General features: G+C 37.5%; 1 protein-coding gene across 1 annotated transcript in view; it reads left to right on the top strand.

The window, feature by feature from the left end:
* The first annotated feature begins 5,367 nt into the window (after positions 1-5,367).
* The window catches only part of GMF (Glia maturation factor), a 28,649-nt gene continuing 15,438 nt past the window's right edge, over positions 5,368-18,578 (top strand). Inside the window, exons 1-3 of the mRNA XM_067153616.2 lie at positions 5,368-5,513; positions 5,602-5,692; positions 5,786-5,835. Coding sequence (XP_067009717.1) covers positions 5,511-5,513; positions 5,602-5,692; positions 5,786-5,835 — 144 coding nt within the window. The 5' untranslated portion in view covers positions 5,368-5,510. The remainder of the gene's footprint in view (positions 5,514-5,601; positions 5,693-5,785; positions 5,836-18,578) is intronic.

Raw genomic sequence — 18,578 nt, forward strand, 5'->3', positions numbered from 1 at the left:
CTCGCTTCAGTAATGAAAAATCTTCAACTGCAAAATGCTTCGAGCAGGTATTGATATTATGAGGCACACTTTTAATTCCTTAGGTCCTGTCTCCAAAGCGCATGCAACTAAATAGTTTTAACGGAAGGTCTCCTCCTCAGGAAATTGGTGGTATGAATACGATTGACCTTAATTTTTGGAACATTGGAATAGTGCCATAGTCAGGCAAAACAGTTTTCTTGTTTTATTTTCTGCCATTGCGATATATTAAAACTTTAACTTCATCAGTTAACGAGTCAATTTCCATTTAACGTTTAGAGGACAGAATTCTTTTTTTCTTTTCAGAGATGTCGTTTCTGTTTTAGTATGTACAAATGGGTCTAATTTGCATGTAAAATGCATTGATAAGAGATACAGTGTCAGGTTTCAAAAATAAGTGAAGGAAATAGGTGGTCGGCATTGTTACCACCATCCGTTTAAGATGACATTGAATTACTTGTGGATAGTGGTCATAAGATCAACCACATTTCATAAGATGCATATCCTTGAAATAAAAGCTTGTACTGAAGAAATTTGCATAAAAATTACAAGTTTGAAGTATGCTGAACCTTGTAAAAATACATACACAGAAAATCATCACATCATCATCCAACATACATGAAAATACAAGGAATTCCAAGGAACTTAAATGAATATGTATAATGAAGCATGTTTTCAGGAATGCTCTACAAAGATGGAATGGAGAAAAGGACTCTATACACAATGCCACTTTGCAGTCGGTACACATTACCCTACCTAGCTTGGGCTTGTTTTTTGTGCTGCAACAGGCACACTTCCTGGCTGTGGTTACTACTGGCAAATGTACTCCTATATTATGCATTTGTATTACCTTTGGATTGTTGTTGGTTTCTATGGCTGCTTCTTTTCTACCAAATTTTTTCTTCGATATGACATTTTTTGGAGAAGCTTCCTGCCCATGTTTTCTTTTGGAACAAAAGTTGCCTATCAGCTGATTGGCTAGTGCACTTCGAAACAGTAAATGTGTCATAGGTCTCTGTTTGTAAAACTGAGATAATTTAGCAGTTTTATAATACAGAATGTATGACTTAAATATTGCAGCATCGAAAAAGTGATGAATAATTTTAGCCACCACCTCCTAGATTTCCATGAAACACAGTATGTGGCCATCAGCTGATCAAATTTGTCTACCCCTCCCATGAACTTGTTATAGTCAGAAACTGCTATAGGACACTGAATTATTTTCTTTTTCCCTGTTGGTTTCTTCTGGAAACATGACACATACCTGAAGGGTTGTGCATGTTACTATCAACAACCACTGACTTTGTACCCCTATCCTTCCATTTTACTATAGATATGTCTCCACCCATAGCAAAATCTGACTCGTCTAGTTTCATTTTCTTATCAGGATGCAGCAAGTGTTTTGGAAAAAACTTCCTGGTTTTTAACATTGTCCCACAGCCAAATATTCCTTTTGTAAACATTTTTTAACAATGGCAGACTAGTGAAAAAACGCTCAAAAATACAGTGACCAAGAAACTCGAATGTCTTGACCAGTTCAAGGACAACTCGCTCCCCTTATGAACCTGTTCCACTCGTGTCTGTCCTTCCTTCATTTACTTGAAATAACAACATAAAGCCAACCATAGCTCATGAAGCCACCCAAATTTTGAAGCCTATTTTGACAGGTTTCAGTTGCATGTACTGCTTCAAGGATGACCGTCCTTTGAAACCCACCATGTTCTCATCTATACTGATGAATCTTACATTTCTCAGGCATTTTTGAAGAATCATTCAAATGTAAAAAAAAAGGAGTAAAATATGTAGAAATCTTCTAACTGACATGACCTTTGCCCCACGACTGACATACAGATTAGGATCAGACGACCAATAATGCCCAAGGTAAGGGAACTGGTTAAATCCCATAATTATCAACACTCCTAAGATCGCTTTGAGTTCCTCGACTGTAGTCCCCAAATATCAAGAGGGTAATCTAAATTCACTTGGACTTTAGGTCCGAATACTTGAGAGTATGTACCAGGACCTGAAGTATAACCACGAGGGTCATTAGCTTATTTTGTAAACTTGTAACCTGAAACATCACTAGGTTCACTATGTTCATCACTGGAATCTTCACTGGTCTTTGGAATTATAACGCTACTTCCTTCTCTAGGAGTTGGAAGATTACCTGAGCTTTCAGATGATCCATCTGAATTCTCATAATTCTCTCTCCTTGAAAAATGTAGAACCAGAACGATTTCTTTGAAGCAATGTGGGAAAAAACATCATCAGAATCTGAGTCACACCCAAAGTATGAATCAGCTACCTGTTCGTCAGTAATAGTGTCGAAGAATGCAATGACCTCATTTTGAGCCGTTGCTTCTAATTTCTCACCGGAAATTTGACCTGCCGTCCTATAAATATAAATGTAAGAAATTTGAGGTTATGCTACCTCGCAGAACATAACATTACACCCCCATAACTTGTACATAATTCGAAAGCCAAACGTTCATTTGAGGCTACTGTACAATTAAAATACATAAGAAACCCTCCTAACGCTTGAACTTTCACCTGATATGTCACCTGCTAATAGTTTGCTTGTAATATGAAAAATTGTAAAAAACGTAGCATCAAAATTTCATATGAATCTCATATATTTCGATATATTTACTAATAACATAATTCAACTAGGAAGGAAACTACTGTAACATATGCAAAAAGTGTGTGCCTAAGCTTAATAGCATAACTCTCACTTTTATATTAAAATCGGCAGCCGATATCTCAACAACAATAAAATGGCGCGAATTTCAACGCTGTAATGGATTCTTCTTCTAATTTATAATTTAATGGGCTTTGCTTAACAGCGCTTTACTCAGTCACTGGCGCTATAAGAACACTAAATTACGGAGGAGACGAAAACACAAGGGATGACGTTAAGAATAAAGTATAATAAATCTACGACGAAATACAACACGCAGAAATTGCACAAGGACACAAGGTACAAGGCTTCACGCTAGAGCAATCCTTCTCGGCGACTTTCTACCACACGAACATGACCGGATCAACATACAAGGGGAAATGTTTAAATGAAAGTGTTGGTTTCGGAAAGGAAATTAGATAGAGCCACCACCGTACTGGGCGTGGGATTTATTAGCCAACAGGATAGTTGAGTGGGTAACGCGAATTGTTGCCTAAAGAGCGGCTGAAACCATTTTATTCTGCTAACTTCGAGCAGCGGGCATTGAAACAAAATGTGGTTAATTAAACCGACCGCAGTATGACATTTACTGAGGCTAGACTCGACCTACTGCATACGCTATGTCTAATCAGGAGTGCACATGTGATTGAGACGCATACGAATAATATTATTGATATGACGTCCAGAAAAATAATGTTGTTTAAACCACGGAGAATTAGGTAGAATCGGAAGAAGCGTAAACAAGCTTCGACCCGTTCCACTCGATCAGTGACTCCAATCACCTTGCCATCTTTGTCTGATCGTATCCCGACAACTGCTCCAAAAACCAGAAAAGGGTAAAGCCAACTGGTATGCTACGCCCTGTCCTTTAGCCGTCACATTAGCCAAGGCATCAGCCTGTTCATTCACTTTAATATTTGAATGACAAGGAATCCAAAGTTATGTGATCATTATTCCTAATTGATGTACAGTATATCAAAACAAATTTTTCGAAGATTTTGAATCTACCAATCTTTCCGGAAACGTGGATTTTTTAAAGCTTGGAGGACACTCAGGGTATCAGATGCAATATAGGCACTGGTAAGTTGAGAATACTTTATGCATAGTAAGGCTTGACGGATCGCAACAGCCTCCGCCGTAAAAATAGATGTCTCCGACGGGAGTGTATACTGTTTTGAAATGTGTAAATTCTGTGGAAAAAAAGAAGCCCCTACACCTGGAGGGTTATTATGTTTGAACCCATCGGTATATAAGATTTGGGACGGGTAATGATCTTGTAACCTTGCAATTCGGACGTATTTATTAGAACGGGTTCCAAATAATTGACCTACAGGCTGAGAACAACCGAATAAGGAAAGAATAATGTGCAGGACGTAGTAATTTGCTTGAAAAGGAAAAAGAGAATTAGATGTAGACGGAGTATGTATGATAGAATTTCGAAGGGGAAAAGGGAGTTATATGCCCAGGAAAGATCTGAGTAGCGGCGTAGGGGAGTACCTCTTTCCTCATAGTTTCGTACTAATAAAGATAATTTGGAAGGAGGGGGTAGGAAGTAATCGAGAGCGTCCTGAGAATAAATTTGGAGGCAAGTACTTTTCTCCTCAAATATAATGGTAAGTACAAAGCCTCAACCAAAATCGGGTTGTTGGTGGAAGTTGAATCGATTTGTGAAACGTCAGATCTACAAGAGGAAATTAACACCTTGAGAGCCACCTTTGAGAGCAACGGTTAGAGCAAAGCTTTGATCTCAAGGGTTCTGAAATCGGCACATAATCGGACGTCTGTTAAGAAAAAAAGATGTAAAAGGAACTGCTTACCTACCTGACATACACAACACGACGGATCGTATTGCTAAAATCTTACGTAGGTACCATGTATGAACTGTTTTTGGAACATCAATTAAGGTTAGGCAACTCCTGCGATCAACTAAGGATAGTTTGCCTAAATTACAACAACCTGGTATCTACAGCGTTCCCTGTACTTGTGGCAAGGTTTATATCGGGCAGACTTCGAGAACGGTGTGTACTCGCATCAAAGAACATACCAGATGTATCAGACTCAACCAACCTGATAAATCAGCTGTTGCTGATCATGCCTTAACACCTGGTCATGATGTCTTGTTCCAAGAAGTGGATGTTCTGGCCCGCATAAAGCAATATCGCCCAAGAATTATCAGGGAGGCGGTTGAAATACGTAAACACCCAGATAATTTCAACTGTGATACAGGTTACAACCTCAGTAAATCATGGCTACCTATAATCAGAACCATTAGAGAGTAATGCTTTGCTGTTACTATTCATTGTCTCTAGCATTGGGCAAAAATGGCGTCCCCTTTACATCTTTGGGCACCATTTGAAGCTTCCTTGTTGCTTTCTCCTAGCAACCATCAATACGTCGTTTCTCTTCTCTTTTGTCTCCTGATGAAGAAAGGCAAGGTTCCTTTCGAAACGTTGAGTGTGTTTACAATTATTTACACGGCATAAGCCCAAAAATATAACTCATGAATACCTGAAGCTAGTTACAGATTGGAACCATAAGCGCTATTAGACTTTCACCCCCCCACCTGATCCGTTTGTACTATCGATAGATCGACCTCTCATCTTGTCTGTCTTGTATTATCAGATTAGAGTCGATCTTGCATCTGTGCGAGTAGTTGTAGTCGATACGCTTGTGTCACGTTGGTTTGTTGGTCTTCACTGGATCCGGTTACTTGTTTCGCACGCTTGAAAGTGGAATAAGAACTATTGTAGTTTTTCTAAAGCGTAGTTGAACAGCAGGAAATTAAAATCTTACGTGTTAGTCGTCCTTCTTTAATATGGTTAGTTTGGTTTTATGAAATACTTTTAATTTAAAGCTAACTCTAAACTACTCTCTTTGGGAAACGCCTATTTTTTATCTGTTTTCAGTCTGTCAAAGTGTGTGACATCGGGGATGATGTGAGAGATGCATTGAAAAAATTTCGTTTTCGTAAAAATGAAACAAATGCAGCATTGATTCGTAAGTATTTGAGTGGTAAACTTAATCAGTTGCTTGAATATTAGAGCAAAACATTCGGCACTGTGGTATTACATTTGTGTTTAATTTTTGCAGTAAAGGTTGATCGTGAAAAGCAGAGAATATGCGTGGATGAACTTCTTGAGGTAGTATGCATATTTAATTTTTAAAATTGTTTTGTAGTCCTATATCATATTTTCTGGTTATCATTTTTAGTTGGGCATCTTCTACTACTACTACTACTACTACTACTACTACTACTACTACTACTACTACTACTACTACAGGTTTCTTGTTTGGCTTATATTTCTTGAGATGCCTGTCTTCGGAATGTTTTTCTAAAGCAAGGATTTGATTAAATGAATTTCAGCAGTGTTGGTTTTTTACTGTCTAAAGGAATAAAGCAGCAAAGAAGTTCAAGAAATCTTGAAGATTCTTCCCTTTGCTTAACCTACACAGTGTTCATCCTCAGTATAAGTACCTTGGTGTTATCCATAAGGTTTAATTCTCAGAAGGTAGTTACCAGATAGCACCATATGAAAGAGTATCAACTTCTGGAGTGACTCTAATAAGTGTCCTTTTGTTTATTCATGTTATGGAATATTATTTGTTAATGATGAGTGATACAAGATTTCTTCCATTTTAAATCAAACTTGCAACCATTTGCACAGGTAATTTACAACATGTCTAATGCTGTCACAGTCAGGTAATTGATATTGCAACTTAAAGTTTCTGTAGTATTTGAAAGCCTTCGTCTAGCCCTGGTCCCTAATAAGATGCACAGTATAATTGCATTTGGGACACAGTGGGTTCCAACCCCACTCTTGGCAGCCTTGAGGATGGTTTCCCATTTTTCACACTAGGGGCTGTATATTATTTAAGGCCAGTCATTTCCTTCCCACTTCTGGACCATTCCTCTCCCATCATCACCATAAGTTAAGACCTATCTCTGTTGGTGTGATGCAAAAAAGGAAAATTACACAGTTAGCTTAATCATAACATCCGTACTTGTGCATAGAATGAGAAAGTACCGTACTATGATATGCAACTTGGTAGCTTGCACCGAATTTACAACTAATCTATTTGTAGTGGATGTTGAAAGATACATAGCCTACAAGAGAACTATAACAATCACATCAAACCTGTGCTACAGTGTCTGAGATAAAACGAAGGGCTTTCAGAATACCAGTCGTTTCTGACATTACTTCAAAATTACTCAGAAAATATATGCACACGTATGAATAGCATACCCAGACAAACTTAAGACAGTCTGCTAGAGGTGGCCTAGCGTAGCTTATTCTATACTTACAAAAGCAATGTCCGAGTAATACAAGACCCATGTCATGGTGGAGAAATTCAGAATCAATTGCATCATTGGGCATGTCAACTATCCTGTTCACTCAAATCATTTGGATTTTATAGGTGACCAAAACATTAATACTGGCACCTAGCTTCTTTTCTTCATGGTGGTTCATTTCTTGCCTAGTTTTGATTTGATATCCCACGTCGTTCCATCTATACAATGGGTCGGCGAATGAAGCCCCTCCACCAACTTCTGTCGTTGTACTTCTCTCCGTCTTCAATGTTGTCCCAGTCCCCTCCTCGTTGCTGAATGTCGTTTTTCACCATGTCTGTATATCGCATTCCTGGCCACCCTCTTGGTCTTGAATCTTTTAACTGCATATCATACATTTTTCTGTCTATGCGATCAGGATCCATCCTTCGCATATGACCATACCATTTGAGCTTGCGCAGAGTTATGTTATTCTGCATTCTGCCAACCTGAGCAATGTCCCTGATCATCTCATTACGAATTTTATCTCTTCTTGTTTCGCCAATCATCGCTCGGACGAATCTCATTTCATCGTTCTGAATCCATGCTTCATCCTTTTTCCTCATGGTCCAGGTCTCATTCCCATATGTCAAAATTGGCATGTAATAAGTCAGATAAATTGCTCGCTTGCATTTCAATTGTACTTTGGGGTTCCGTGTTAGGTCTCGGACAACTCCCTAGAATGTTCCTCCAAATTGAATCCTGCTGGTAAATTCCTGTTGCTGGAGCCTGTTGCTGATATCATTCTTCCTAGATATTTGAATTTGTTGGACATCTTGAGTTGTTTACCATCTGTTTCAATGTAACCTTCAGGTTGACTATTTCTCTGCATAACCAACACTTCTCTTTTTTCCTGACTGAATCTTAGGCCGTACCCATTACCTGTTACTGTCCATGCATTGATTTGTTCCTGAAGTTCCTCCCTGGAATCTCCCCATATACAGATGTCATCAGCAAATAGCATGACTTCCATTTTGTTGTCACCAACATTTTCGCATACTTGTTATTGAATCTCATTCATCACAGTAATGAAGAGAAGAGGTGACAGAACTCCTTGTGTTAGGCCCGTAGTTATTCTAAAGGGTTCCGTCATTCCTGATTGCGTTTTGATGAGACTACTGATGTCTTCATATAAATTCTCAATTTGTTTTATTATTTCATTATTGATTCCATTGTTTCTCAGCAATTCCCAGACTTTGTCCCTACTTACAGCATCAAAGGCCTTTTTGATATCCAGGAAGGCCAGCCAAAGGACCTTATTATGTTCATAATACTTCTCCATTAGCTGACGCAGTCCAAATATTAGATCAACTGTTGATCTGCCTTTCTGGAATCCATATTGTTCCTCTGATAACTTTAATTCTATCAATGGTCTTATTTTCCTTTCTAAAATCCTTTCATACAGCTTTTCCACTTGGGAAGTTAATGTAATTCCTCTGTGACTGGAACATTTCTTCCTGTCACCTTTCTTAAAGAGTGGAATGATACCTTTTTTCCAATCTGCTGGTATCTGCCCATCCTTTAAATGTGGACATACTAGATCATGTTCATGTGTTGTGTTCTACTTTTAGCTTAGGCCTATACTGAACGGTTGAAACTGAATATTCTGATTCAGTGGGAATGTGCAGTGAGATGGTCACAATCTCTATTCAGTTTTAAGTTAAATTTGCTATTTCGTGTTATCTGGGCTTGAGCTTTTCATATGTATTTTTAATATTTTGCCATTGTTCATTGTTTTATGAGATAAAGGCATACTGGAAAAATTTCCCTTGCGTTTTGTTTTTGTAACTCTTTACTGTTTCTAAGTTGGATTGTGCTTGTTTGGTTTCTTTGCTAGCAGGTGAGAGATTTTATTTCCATTTATCCCTAATGCAAGAGAAACTCTGGAAGATCTTCCAATGTTTACCAAGATAACATCTTGCTTCTTTTATCACAGCCATAAATGTCAGAAGTGCCGTAATTGTCGTAGTGCCATCACAATTGCTGTTGCATCTCTATTAAAATTGCATTTGTTGTCGCATGGTATATAATGAGAGAATAATTCAGAGTATGTGCTGTTGTATAAAGGCTATTTAACAGCATTTTGAAGTTATGGTAAAACTATTAAACAGAAACCCTAAATAAGAAAAAAGAGTTAAATATAGGATAACTAAGGTGTATAATCTGTATCCTCACGTAAGTATGCAAGTACTAGGTTTATTCCTGTCCATGTTAGAATATGTGTATATTTTCAATTCTTTTAACCTAATCATAACCCTTTGATGTCAGATGAACGGGAGTTAATTTTGCACGTATAAGTCGACTTGTACTGCAGAACAAACTTTTGGCACCTCGGCATCTCCAAAAATCATGAACTAATTCATGAGACCTAAAACCAACTTTATTGTTATAATTAAGCTATTCATATAAAATAGGAAAATGTGTAAAAATTGAAGTTTTGTAATAATATAATTTTATTAAGTGGTCTGACTCCATGGCTAATCTAAATGGTTAGCATGCTGGCCTTTGGTCACAGGGGTCCCATGTTAGATTCCTGGCAGGGTTGGGAATTTGAACCATAATTGGTTAATTTCACTGGCACGGGGGCTGGGTGTATGTGTCGTCTTCATCATAATTTCATCCTCATCATGACGCGCAGGTCGCCTATGAACATCAAATCAAAAGACCTGCATGTGGCGAGCCAAACTTGTCCTCGGACACTCCCAGCACTAAAAGCCACACGCCATTTTTTATTTATTTTTACTTTATTAAGTGAGTTAATGTTCACTGAAGTTGAGATTTAATGCTTCCAGAAAAAAAAAAATTGAGCCAAAAATACTTTTAGGCATTTTTTTCTTAGTTTGAAATCAGAGGTTACTTAAGACAAAAGAGTAATGTTAAGAAAATGTTGCAAACTTTGGGATGGGAAGACTTAGAATAAGGAGACGAGCTGCTTAGCTAAGCAGTATGTTCTGAGCTGTCGGTGGAGAATTGGCGTGGAATTACATTAGTAGGCAAATACGCTTGAGTCGAGCTCTTAAAGGTAGGAAAGATACGAAGATAAAGTTGGAATTGAAGAGAAGAAATTGTGGCAAATATTCATTTATAGGGAAGAGAAATTTGGGATGGGAGTATTTTTAGCAAGGGAAATATTCAGTAAATTTCCATGTTCTTTGAAATCAGTTAAGAAAAGACTAGTTAAACAGTTTATACTGTAGGGAATCTGCCACCTCGGCGACAGCCCTGAATGAAGATCAGTGGTGATTGATTGATTGATTCATTCATTCATTACCTTTTTGTTTTTCAAACATCAGTTATAACTTGTTATATAAGCCAAGACTGATGGCAGCCTTCTGGTATCCTAATGGCTTATGCACCTGTTTTGTAACATGAGGTACACAGGTTCAAGTCTCCATTATGCCAGATTTTAAAAATTTTATTATTAGCTGCTGTATTAATTTGCATACCTTTTTTCATGAGTTCTTTTATTGATAATATATTTCATTCAAATGTTTAATTATAATGTCTATGTATTATAAAATGCCTTATATAAGTGCTACTTATAGAAAGTAATGTTAAGATAAAATATTAGAATGAAATAAATATATATAAAATAAACTTGTTGTCTGTACATTGCTCAGAATTTAAAAAAGATTGGTATTTCTGTATCGGTCGTGTCCACAGTAACAAGGAAATGCACTTTTTCATTTTCTGTAATTTATGTCTATCTGTATGTACATGCATCACTAGAAAATGGCTGAAGAAAATTTCATGAAAATTAGTATGCAAAGTTGGGGAATATGTCTCTTTAATCTAGGCCATAAATAACTTTATTCACATTGAGAGAAATGGTAGTTTAGAGGAAGGTCTAAATTTTAATAAAAATTGTTATTAGTGGTGCTATCTTAATGAAAATCGATATGAAAGTCTGGGAATAAATTGCTACAATCTAGGCTGTAAATAATTTTATTCACGCTGAGTGAAATGGTAGTTCAGGGGAAGGTCTAAAATTTAATTCTTAAATATTTATGTTATTAGTGTTCCTATCGATAAGTACTCGTAACTAAAGTCATATAGTATTAAATTTCCGATCATTTATGTCTTACATTTTCACCGTACCGGCTATGATAATAGAGATAAACATGAATGTGGATTTTTGTTGCTTAAGTGAATATCAGCGCCGAGTTACGAGAAAATGGGTAAACAGGATTTAATGAAAATTGGTATGTAAAGTCGGGGAGTAAGGAATTCCAGTCTATGCTATAAATAATAAGGCACACTAATATTACAGATTCAAATGAAGACTTAATGTGAAGGCCTACAAAGTACAAAGATCATAAAATTGATTAACAATAACATTGCATTGACCGTTGTTTGTTGTGATGTGCTTTGTGCCTTCTATTGCCACTTATCTCCGAGAGATGCTTTACGTCACACCGACACAGATAGGTCTTATGGTGATGATGGGATAGGAAAGGGCTAGGAATGGGAATGAAGCAGTCATGGTCTTAATTAAGGTACAGCCCCAGCATTTGCTTGGTGTGAAAATGGGGAAACCACGGAATACCATCTTCAGGGCTGCCGACAGTGGGGTTTGAACCCACTATCTCCCGGATCAAACTCACAGCTGCGCGCCCCTAACCGCACTGTGAACTCACCCAGTCGTACCGATTATAACAGCCTGCCTGAATATTGGCGGGAAGTAGCTGGGGAGTTAGGTAACTTTCTTCTTGAGCATGCCATTCCTCTGGTTCATAAATTTTCTGATACTACTGGTACGTAACACACTGGTTCATCATCATAGCATTCAAGCTATTCAGTCCCTATTCTGAAGCGCCGATTAGAATGAGCCGTGTGCATATTTAACGGAATAATGGCAGAGGAGTGTTCACGGCTGCCTGCGGCCTGGTGATTCGAGCACTAGAATTTTGGACTGTTAGGTCGGCACCGTTAAAAGTGAGAAAATGTACGGTTTTTCATTTGATCAAATTTCTTATATGGTAACATTGCTTTTAATCGCTACATTCCTGACTTTTTTTTAATGACCCATGTTGACTTCATTTAGGAAAACCACAAAGACAGTCTTTCTGAGAATTCCGTAGCGAAGCACGGGTACCTCAGCTAGTCATCAATAAAAGTAAGCATGTTCAGCTAAACAAGGCCACAGAACTAGTGCAAATAGAGGATCGTGGTGACATTTCATAGAAGCCTGCAGACAGAATGCTCAAAGGCAATTAGTCTTAAATTTTAAATCTCAACATTTTAGGCCTGAATAAGTATTGATTTTGAGCCCACATAGATTAACCTCACAAAATCTTGACATAAATCATTGTCCATAACACTGCAGACTCGTCTTGTTAGGCTTGACTGTGATAATCATTTGATGATGCAAATACAGTAAAATAAGGCGATCAAAATGAGCTTCGCATATCGAATGATAGAGAGCACCTCAGTCAAAAGCGAGAAATTGCTGAAAATCAGTTTAGCCAACTCCGTATATAGGTGTCTGGCTCTGGGTAGCTACCTAGCGCTTAACGCAGAGGTGATAGCATGCAAGCCAAAGTACCAGGTAATTTACCTGCGTGACTGCCATCTAGTTTACCAGCAGATTGTTGAATCGGCCCTTAGTTCTGCAAAAAAAAAGTTTTGTTGCCTGACAAATTGTAAAGGGAACATTCACTAGTCCTTCTGAACTGTATACCGTAACAAGGATGCAGAAATCTTGTTGCTTCCAAAGGGTATTGGTGGAAAAGTTCATTGAGTTTTTTTAAAGAGATTAGTTTATTTGGTAAGCACCAGCAAAGAGAGACTTCCCTTGTAAGACAAACAACTGATGATGCCCGACTTAGACCTGTTTGGAAAACTGCAACATAATTATGCGACGGGAAGGTTTGAAATCATCTCCTTGAATGATGACAATAATGTAAATTCCAGGAATGATACATTTTGGGTCTACAGTTCATCCATCTCCTGATCTTTTTGATCTTATACTGTGTCAATTCTATTGTCGTTCTGTTCTTCAGTACTAATTTCTCTCAGAATATACATCCTTTTTTAAATAAATTAAACCAAGCTCTATAGCTGCAGTCGCTTAAGTGCGGCCAGTATCCAGTATTCGGAAGACAGTAGGTTCGAACCCCACTGTCGGCAGCTCTGAAGATGGTTTTCCATGGTTTCCCATTTTCACACCAGGCAAATGCTGGGGCTGTACCTTAATTAAGGCCACGGCTGCTTCCTTCCCACTCCCAACCCTTTCTTGTCCCATCATTGCCATAAGACATATCTGTGTCGGTGCGACGTGAAGCCAGTAGCAAAAAAAAAAAAAAAAAAAAAAAAAAAAAAAAAAAAAAAAAAAAAAAAATTAAGCTTAACTAAATCTAAATGTAACATATGGAATAGCTGAATTATTAAAAGTGACTTTGTTTGGGGGAGGGGGGGGGGGGGGGCAAGGTTGCTGAAAGTGGGACAATTGATGTGACCTGAAAACTTGTGGAGGGACAAAATGTGGTTTTAAAATCGAGGAGTTACATTTTAGGCATACATTTTTTATGTATTTATAAATTTAGTATAATTTTATTATCATCATAATCATCATCCACTTTGGATATGCATCAAAATGGACTTTGTGAATGCAGAAATGTCACTTCTGATCACTTCATAGCCTGCAACCCTTGTGATGTTAGGCAGGTTTTTGTTAGGGCAAGCTATAATTATCACATTAGTCTTCATGGTGTTGATTTGAACTCCATACACTCTATGTTCGTCTATCATCTGCGTGATGGTCTCGGTATCTTGCCGATCTGTTGTAAATCATTATCAAAGCATTGTCTGCATATCTTATTTGTACAGTACCTCCATCGAGTATTAGTTGAGAGCACATCTAAGAAGGTGTATTGTTGCCATGTTCCAAGATTCCAGTTTTGACCGTTTCACATTGTAGAAAGATTTCTTTGTAGTCCATGAAACACATGTACACACCCGCATAAAAATTGGCCAGCAAAGAAATACTTATTTTATACATTGTCGAAACACGAGGATATTCGGATATTCGTAAACTGTGGATATCGGGTGGGTGATGAGATGATACTTGGAATCCTACCACCTGCGCAATATGTTAATCCTATTTCCAACAAGAGGATTTTGGTTGAGTGTACACCCTGACAATTAACACACTGGTCTTCTCTATGAGCTGTTGGAATTTGCTCATGAGTTACTTTGGAATGAACCCAGTCTGCTCCTCTGGTATTTGTGGGAGGAGAAAAGTCCTCAGCCTCTCATTCATTATTGTGAGAATTACTTTGCTGGCAAGGGAAATGACAGCCTATTGTTCTGTAATTTTCAGTCAATTCAGCCTTTTGAACAATGGTATACGGACAGACTGGCACCACTATTCTGTTCAGGTCCCAGCCTGCGGAGAACGTGAATTCAGAGTGTACCCATAGAAAATTAAAAGTTTTAGTTTAACAGTTCCACCTTTTCAGTACAAAATTTTTGCAATGCGGTTTACATTACATATGAAACATTTTGTTCTAGTTTCGACCTGAGCCAATAACACAAATTGCACAACATATCAGAAGGTCCATAAACAATGTACATATGCCGTAAAAATATTGTGGTTTGACGCTAAAATTTAAAAGTTGAAGATGAAAAATAGTCACAATGGTGATAAAAGTTTTAAATTATCCATGAAATGCATTAAAATAAGGCACTTAACTGCCGTTGAAGGATGATTCAAGTTGATTAATCTGGATACTGAAGATTCTTAAAACTTGTGTATCATTCATTGAAAAGTTCTGATAGCTATAAGTCATTATATGGTAGCAGTGGTATTTAGAAATTAAGTTATACACATGCATTGAATAATGTAGAAACATGTTACATTGATGTCGTTCAAAGAGCTTCTAGTTTGATGTCCTTAAAAACTGAAGGCAAAATTTGCGCATGAAGGTCGAATTATTTCTATGAAGTAGTTCTTGAAGATTTGCAGTTCAGTGCGGAAACAAGCGGACTGATAAATAATAATAATAAAAAGCCAAATTAATACAAGAGCTGTTGAAAAAAGGGGTCGATCGAATAGCGAAAAATAAAAAAATATATAATGAAAAATAATATGCGACTACTGTAAACTTGCTCTGTGGTGTGTTGGACGTATTGCATAACTGATATGAAGGGAAGCATGAGTAGAGAAGATCTGAAAGGGAGGGGAAAAACGGGGTAGGGCAAATCAGAGGGGCTATTTTTATGGCAGGGCTGAGGGGTGTGGGACTGATCTAAATGTATAAAACAGTTTTCGGTTATTCAGGTAGAGGGCCTTTGTTTAATATCTTAAGGATTTCCATATCTTGCTCTATGTCGGTAAAATTATGATTGTAATCTTGCATGTGCTGGCCTACTGCTGAGAATTTGTTATATCTTAGGGCATTAATATGTTCTGAATATCTTGTGTTGAAACTTCTGCCAGTCTGTATTATTACACTTGATTCTGTAAACTCCTGATTTTGAGAAACTATTAATCCCGTTAAGTGATGTGAAATTGTATAGGATATCTGCATTTTTATTCTTTGTTTTGAAGGCTATTTTTACATTGTCTTTCTTAAAAATGTTAGTGATTTTATAGATCTCTTTATTAAATGTGAAGGTGGAAATTAACCCATTTATGCCCGGGTGGGTCATTTTTGACCCAACAAATTATGCTATCTTTCTTTAAGCTATAAAATTCTTGACACTTTTAAGATCGATTAAGTTAACCATTATATATTTTGTCATACGTTTGGGCGGGAATTTGATTCATTGTTGACGTTATTCATCTGGAGTCAATAGAAGAAAGATGGATTGTCAGCCCTCTGCATGTGGGTGAAGACTATAAGTAGAATTGACAACTGTTCTCATTGGCAGGTTATTCATTGCAGTATTTACTATTTAAAACTTCAGTAATATACATACATAATTTGATATCCGCATATGTTGCTTAGAATTTCCGGTACTTTCAATAGAACCTAGTGTGGGTCGCTAACGACCCACTGGGCAGTTACCCGAGAACTATCACAGACTTCCACATTCACTCAATAACGACCATATATTTAGCTTAACCCTTACGTAATTAGTCTTAGGATCCCTAATTGCTCTGTAATATATTGCAGAGTATAGCAACTAACTGTTGCAGAAATTCAGGATGAGCTCGAAGGGGCCGACCCTTCAGATATTCCCGACTCGGGTGTTGATATCTTTACTGGGCTGCATGAAGACAGAGGAGAAGAAACAGATTCTGACTCTGGAGATGAAGATTGTTCAGATCCTGACAGACTAAATCATGCTCAGCTTCAAGCTCCAGCAGAATTAGTGATGCAGATACCAATAAACAGTAACTTCAATTCATAACTTTCTCCCGAATTCAGTGATGAACCTGAACCGCTTCTGAAAAATGAACAAGTTGACGGTAGTGACTTGGACACAAATTGTACTAAAGGGACAACTAAATCTTACTCTTTCAGTTGGGAAATAGTTGATATATTCCCACCCTCTTCTTCGTCTGATGTTAGTCTTCCAGGTAAAAGAAATTTTACAATCCGATCATACTCTATAGATTTTTTGGGTGCATTTCTGGAAGTAGATACAGTTCTTCAAATATTGAAATAGACCGTTGGTTATGCCTATTTTCCTTGGCATACCTTTTCTGAGTGGATATGTACCCTTACCACGAAGAAGAATGTCTCAGTTCCACTGTCAGTTATGGAATCTGAAGTTACGTGTTTTGGGTACTAAATATTATTATAACTAAACAGAGCAATGACAATTATTGCTTTTTGTGTCATTATAAAACTCATTTCTAAAGGTACGTAAACTGTAAGTCTGTAGAAATAAATTGTTGCTAAGGTTGATGTTCAGAATATCGTCTCTCCCTGTTTCCCGAGCAAGTGCTTAGCGGGTTGGTAATGACCCATGTGTTTATATGGGTTCTAAACAAGTAAATATGGTTTTTTTCATTTCCTCATGAATAATGGGTCATACTAAGTGTTCATATATATAAGTTATCAATACTGCAAGAAAAAAATAATTTGGGTGTAAATGGGTTAAGGAGATCTTAGGTTTATCTTTCTTTAATGTGGTCGAAGAACGATGTCTGTATTTGTTCATTATTTTTTCAATGAAAAAATGTTCTTGTGGCACTTCAACGGCGATCCATCAGATCCAGGAGCTTTCCCATTTTGTAGCTTCTTCACTGTGCATTCTACCTCTTCTTTAAGAATTTATGGTTCAAGGCCTTCATTTCCTTCTGGCATGTGTTCTGGTTAGTCATGAAGCAGTTGGGTGCAGTAGTTCCACCACTTTGTCTATGCCTTTTGCGTCGGTAATGATATTTCCTTGGCTGTGCTTGAATTCTAAAGCCAGGTATATAACTTTCTTACATTTTCTGTGCAGTGATTCTCCATTGCATAGTTCTCTAGGTCAGAGCACAGCTCCTTAATGTTTAAATTTTTTTTAGCAGTCATTCCTGTTGTTCTGGGTTTTTATTGTACGTTGGACATTAACCCTCTCCCACTCGTATTTAAATGCATGTTATACCCAGAATGAAATGTTTTTTACCCATCATCCTGAAAATTCAGACATTTATAAAAAACAATAAAAAATTATGTTGTACAAAAACTAATCTGACTAGAAACATAATTCTTTCATCAAATAATTCAGCAGTCCTGATGTTCAACATAAGACAGTCCACTGAAATTTAGGCCTGAACCTATGTCATCACACACATGTATATGTCATCACTTCCCCTAATGTTGTCAGTTTCATTTTCACTCTCCACTTCACTAATTGCACTTAAGCCATTGTAACACTTTCACAGTCAAAATTATAATTCACCAGACGTTCAGTCTCCTTATCCCAAAAAATATTTTCTGTGCAAATTAACTGCAGATATGTTTGTTTACATTTGTTAGGTTTTTACGCTTCTACATAACAAGAGAGCCTTTTGTTGATGATAAATGCGATTCCGTTCTGACCCATTTCATCTGCACCGACGATGTATACAACATGATCTTCAGTGCTGAAATGCTCACAGCCTTTCCAGTGAGTTTCTGATAAGCTGCAGATGACTTTGTTGTGTATAACTTCTCATTCTAGTGTGAAGCATTCCAATCTGGAGTAATCCTCTCAAGTTCTATGTCACGAGTCAGCTGGAAAATGTATAATGTCCAATATTGGGCCAATTATATTGGAATTGTGAATTTACTCATTCAGGACAAATACTTCAGGTTCCTGATGGGAATCTCTATATCATTTCACAGCAGTCAGCCCAAACCCGGACTGGAGCGTATTGCTACTCGGATTGCATGACAAGAGAGTTTTGTTTCTGTGACTTAGCATGATGTGCTCATAGGATATCGTTAAGATATTTAACGGGATGGTTTCCCCTTTCCTTCCACATCCTGTGCCATTAACCAACTGATTTAGTTCAACCACCTTTAGGGGTGATTTCTCACCCCAAGAGCATGAGGGTACCCTTAACCTCCACCTGTTCATCAACCCTCAGAAGAGGTCGCTGATACTCAATGGAGGGGAATGACTTATTACAGCGGT

Source organism: Anabrus simplex, chromosome 9, assembly GCF_040414725.1.
Source record: "Anabrus simplex isolate iqAnaSimp1 chromosome 9, ASM4041472v1, whole genome shotgun sequence".
Taxonomy (NCBI): domain Eukaryota; kingdom Metazoa; phylum Arthropoda; class Insecta; order Orthoptera; family Tettigoniidae; genus Anabrus; species Anabrus simplex.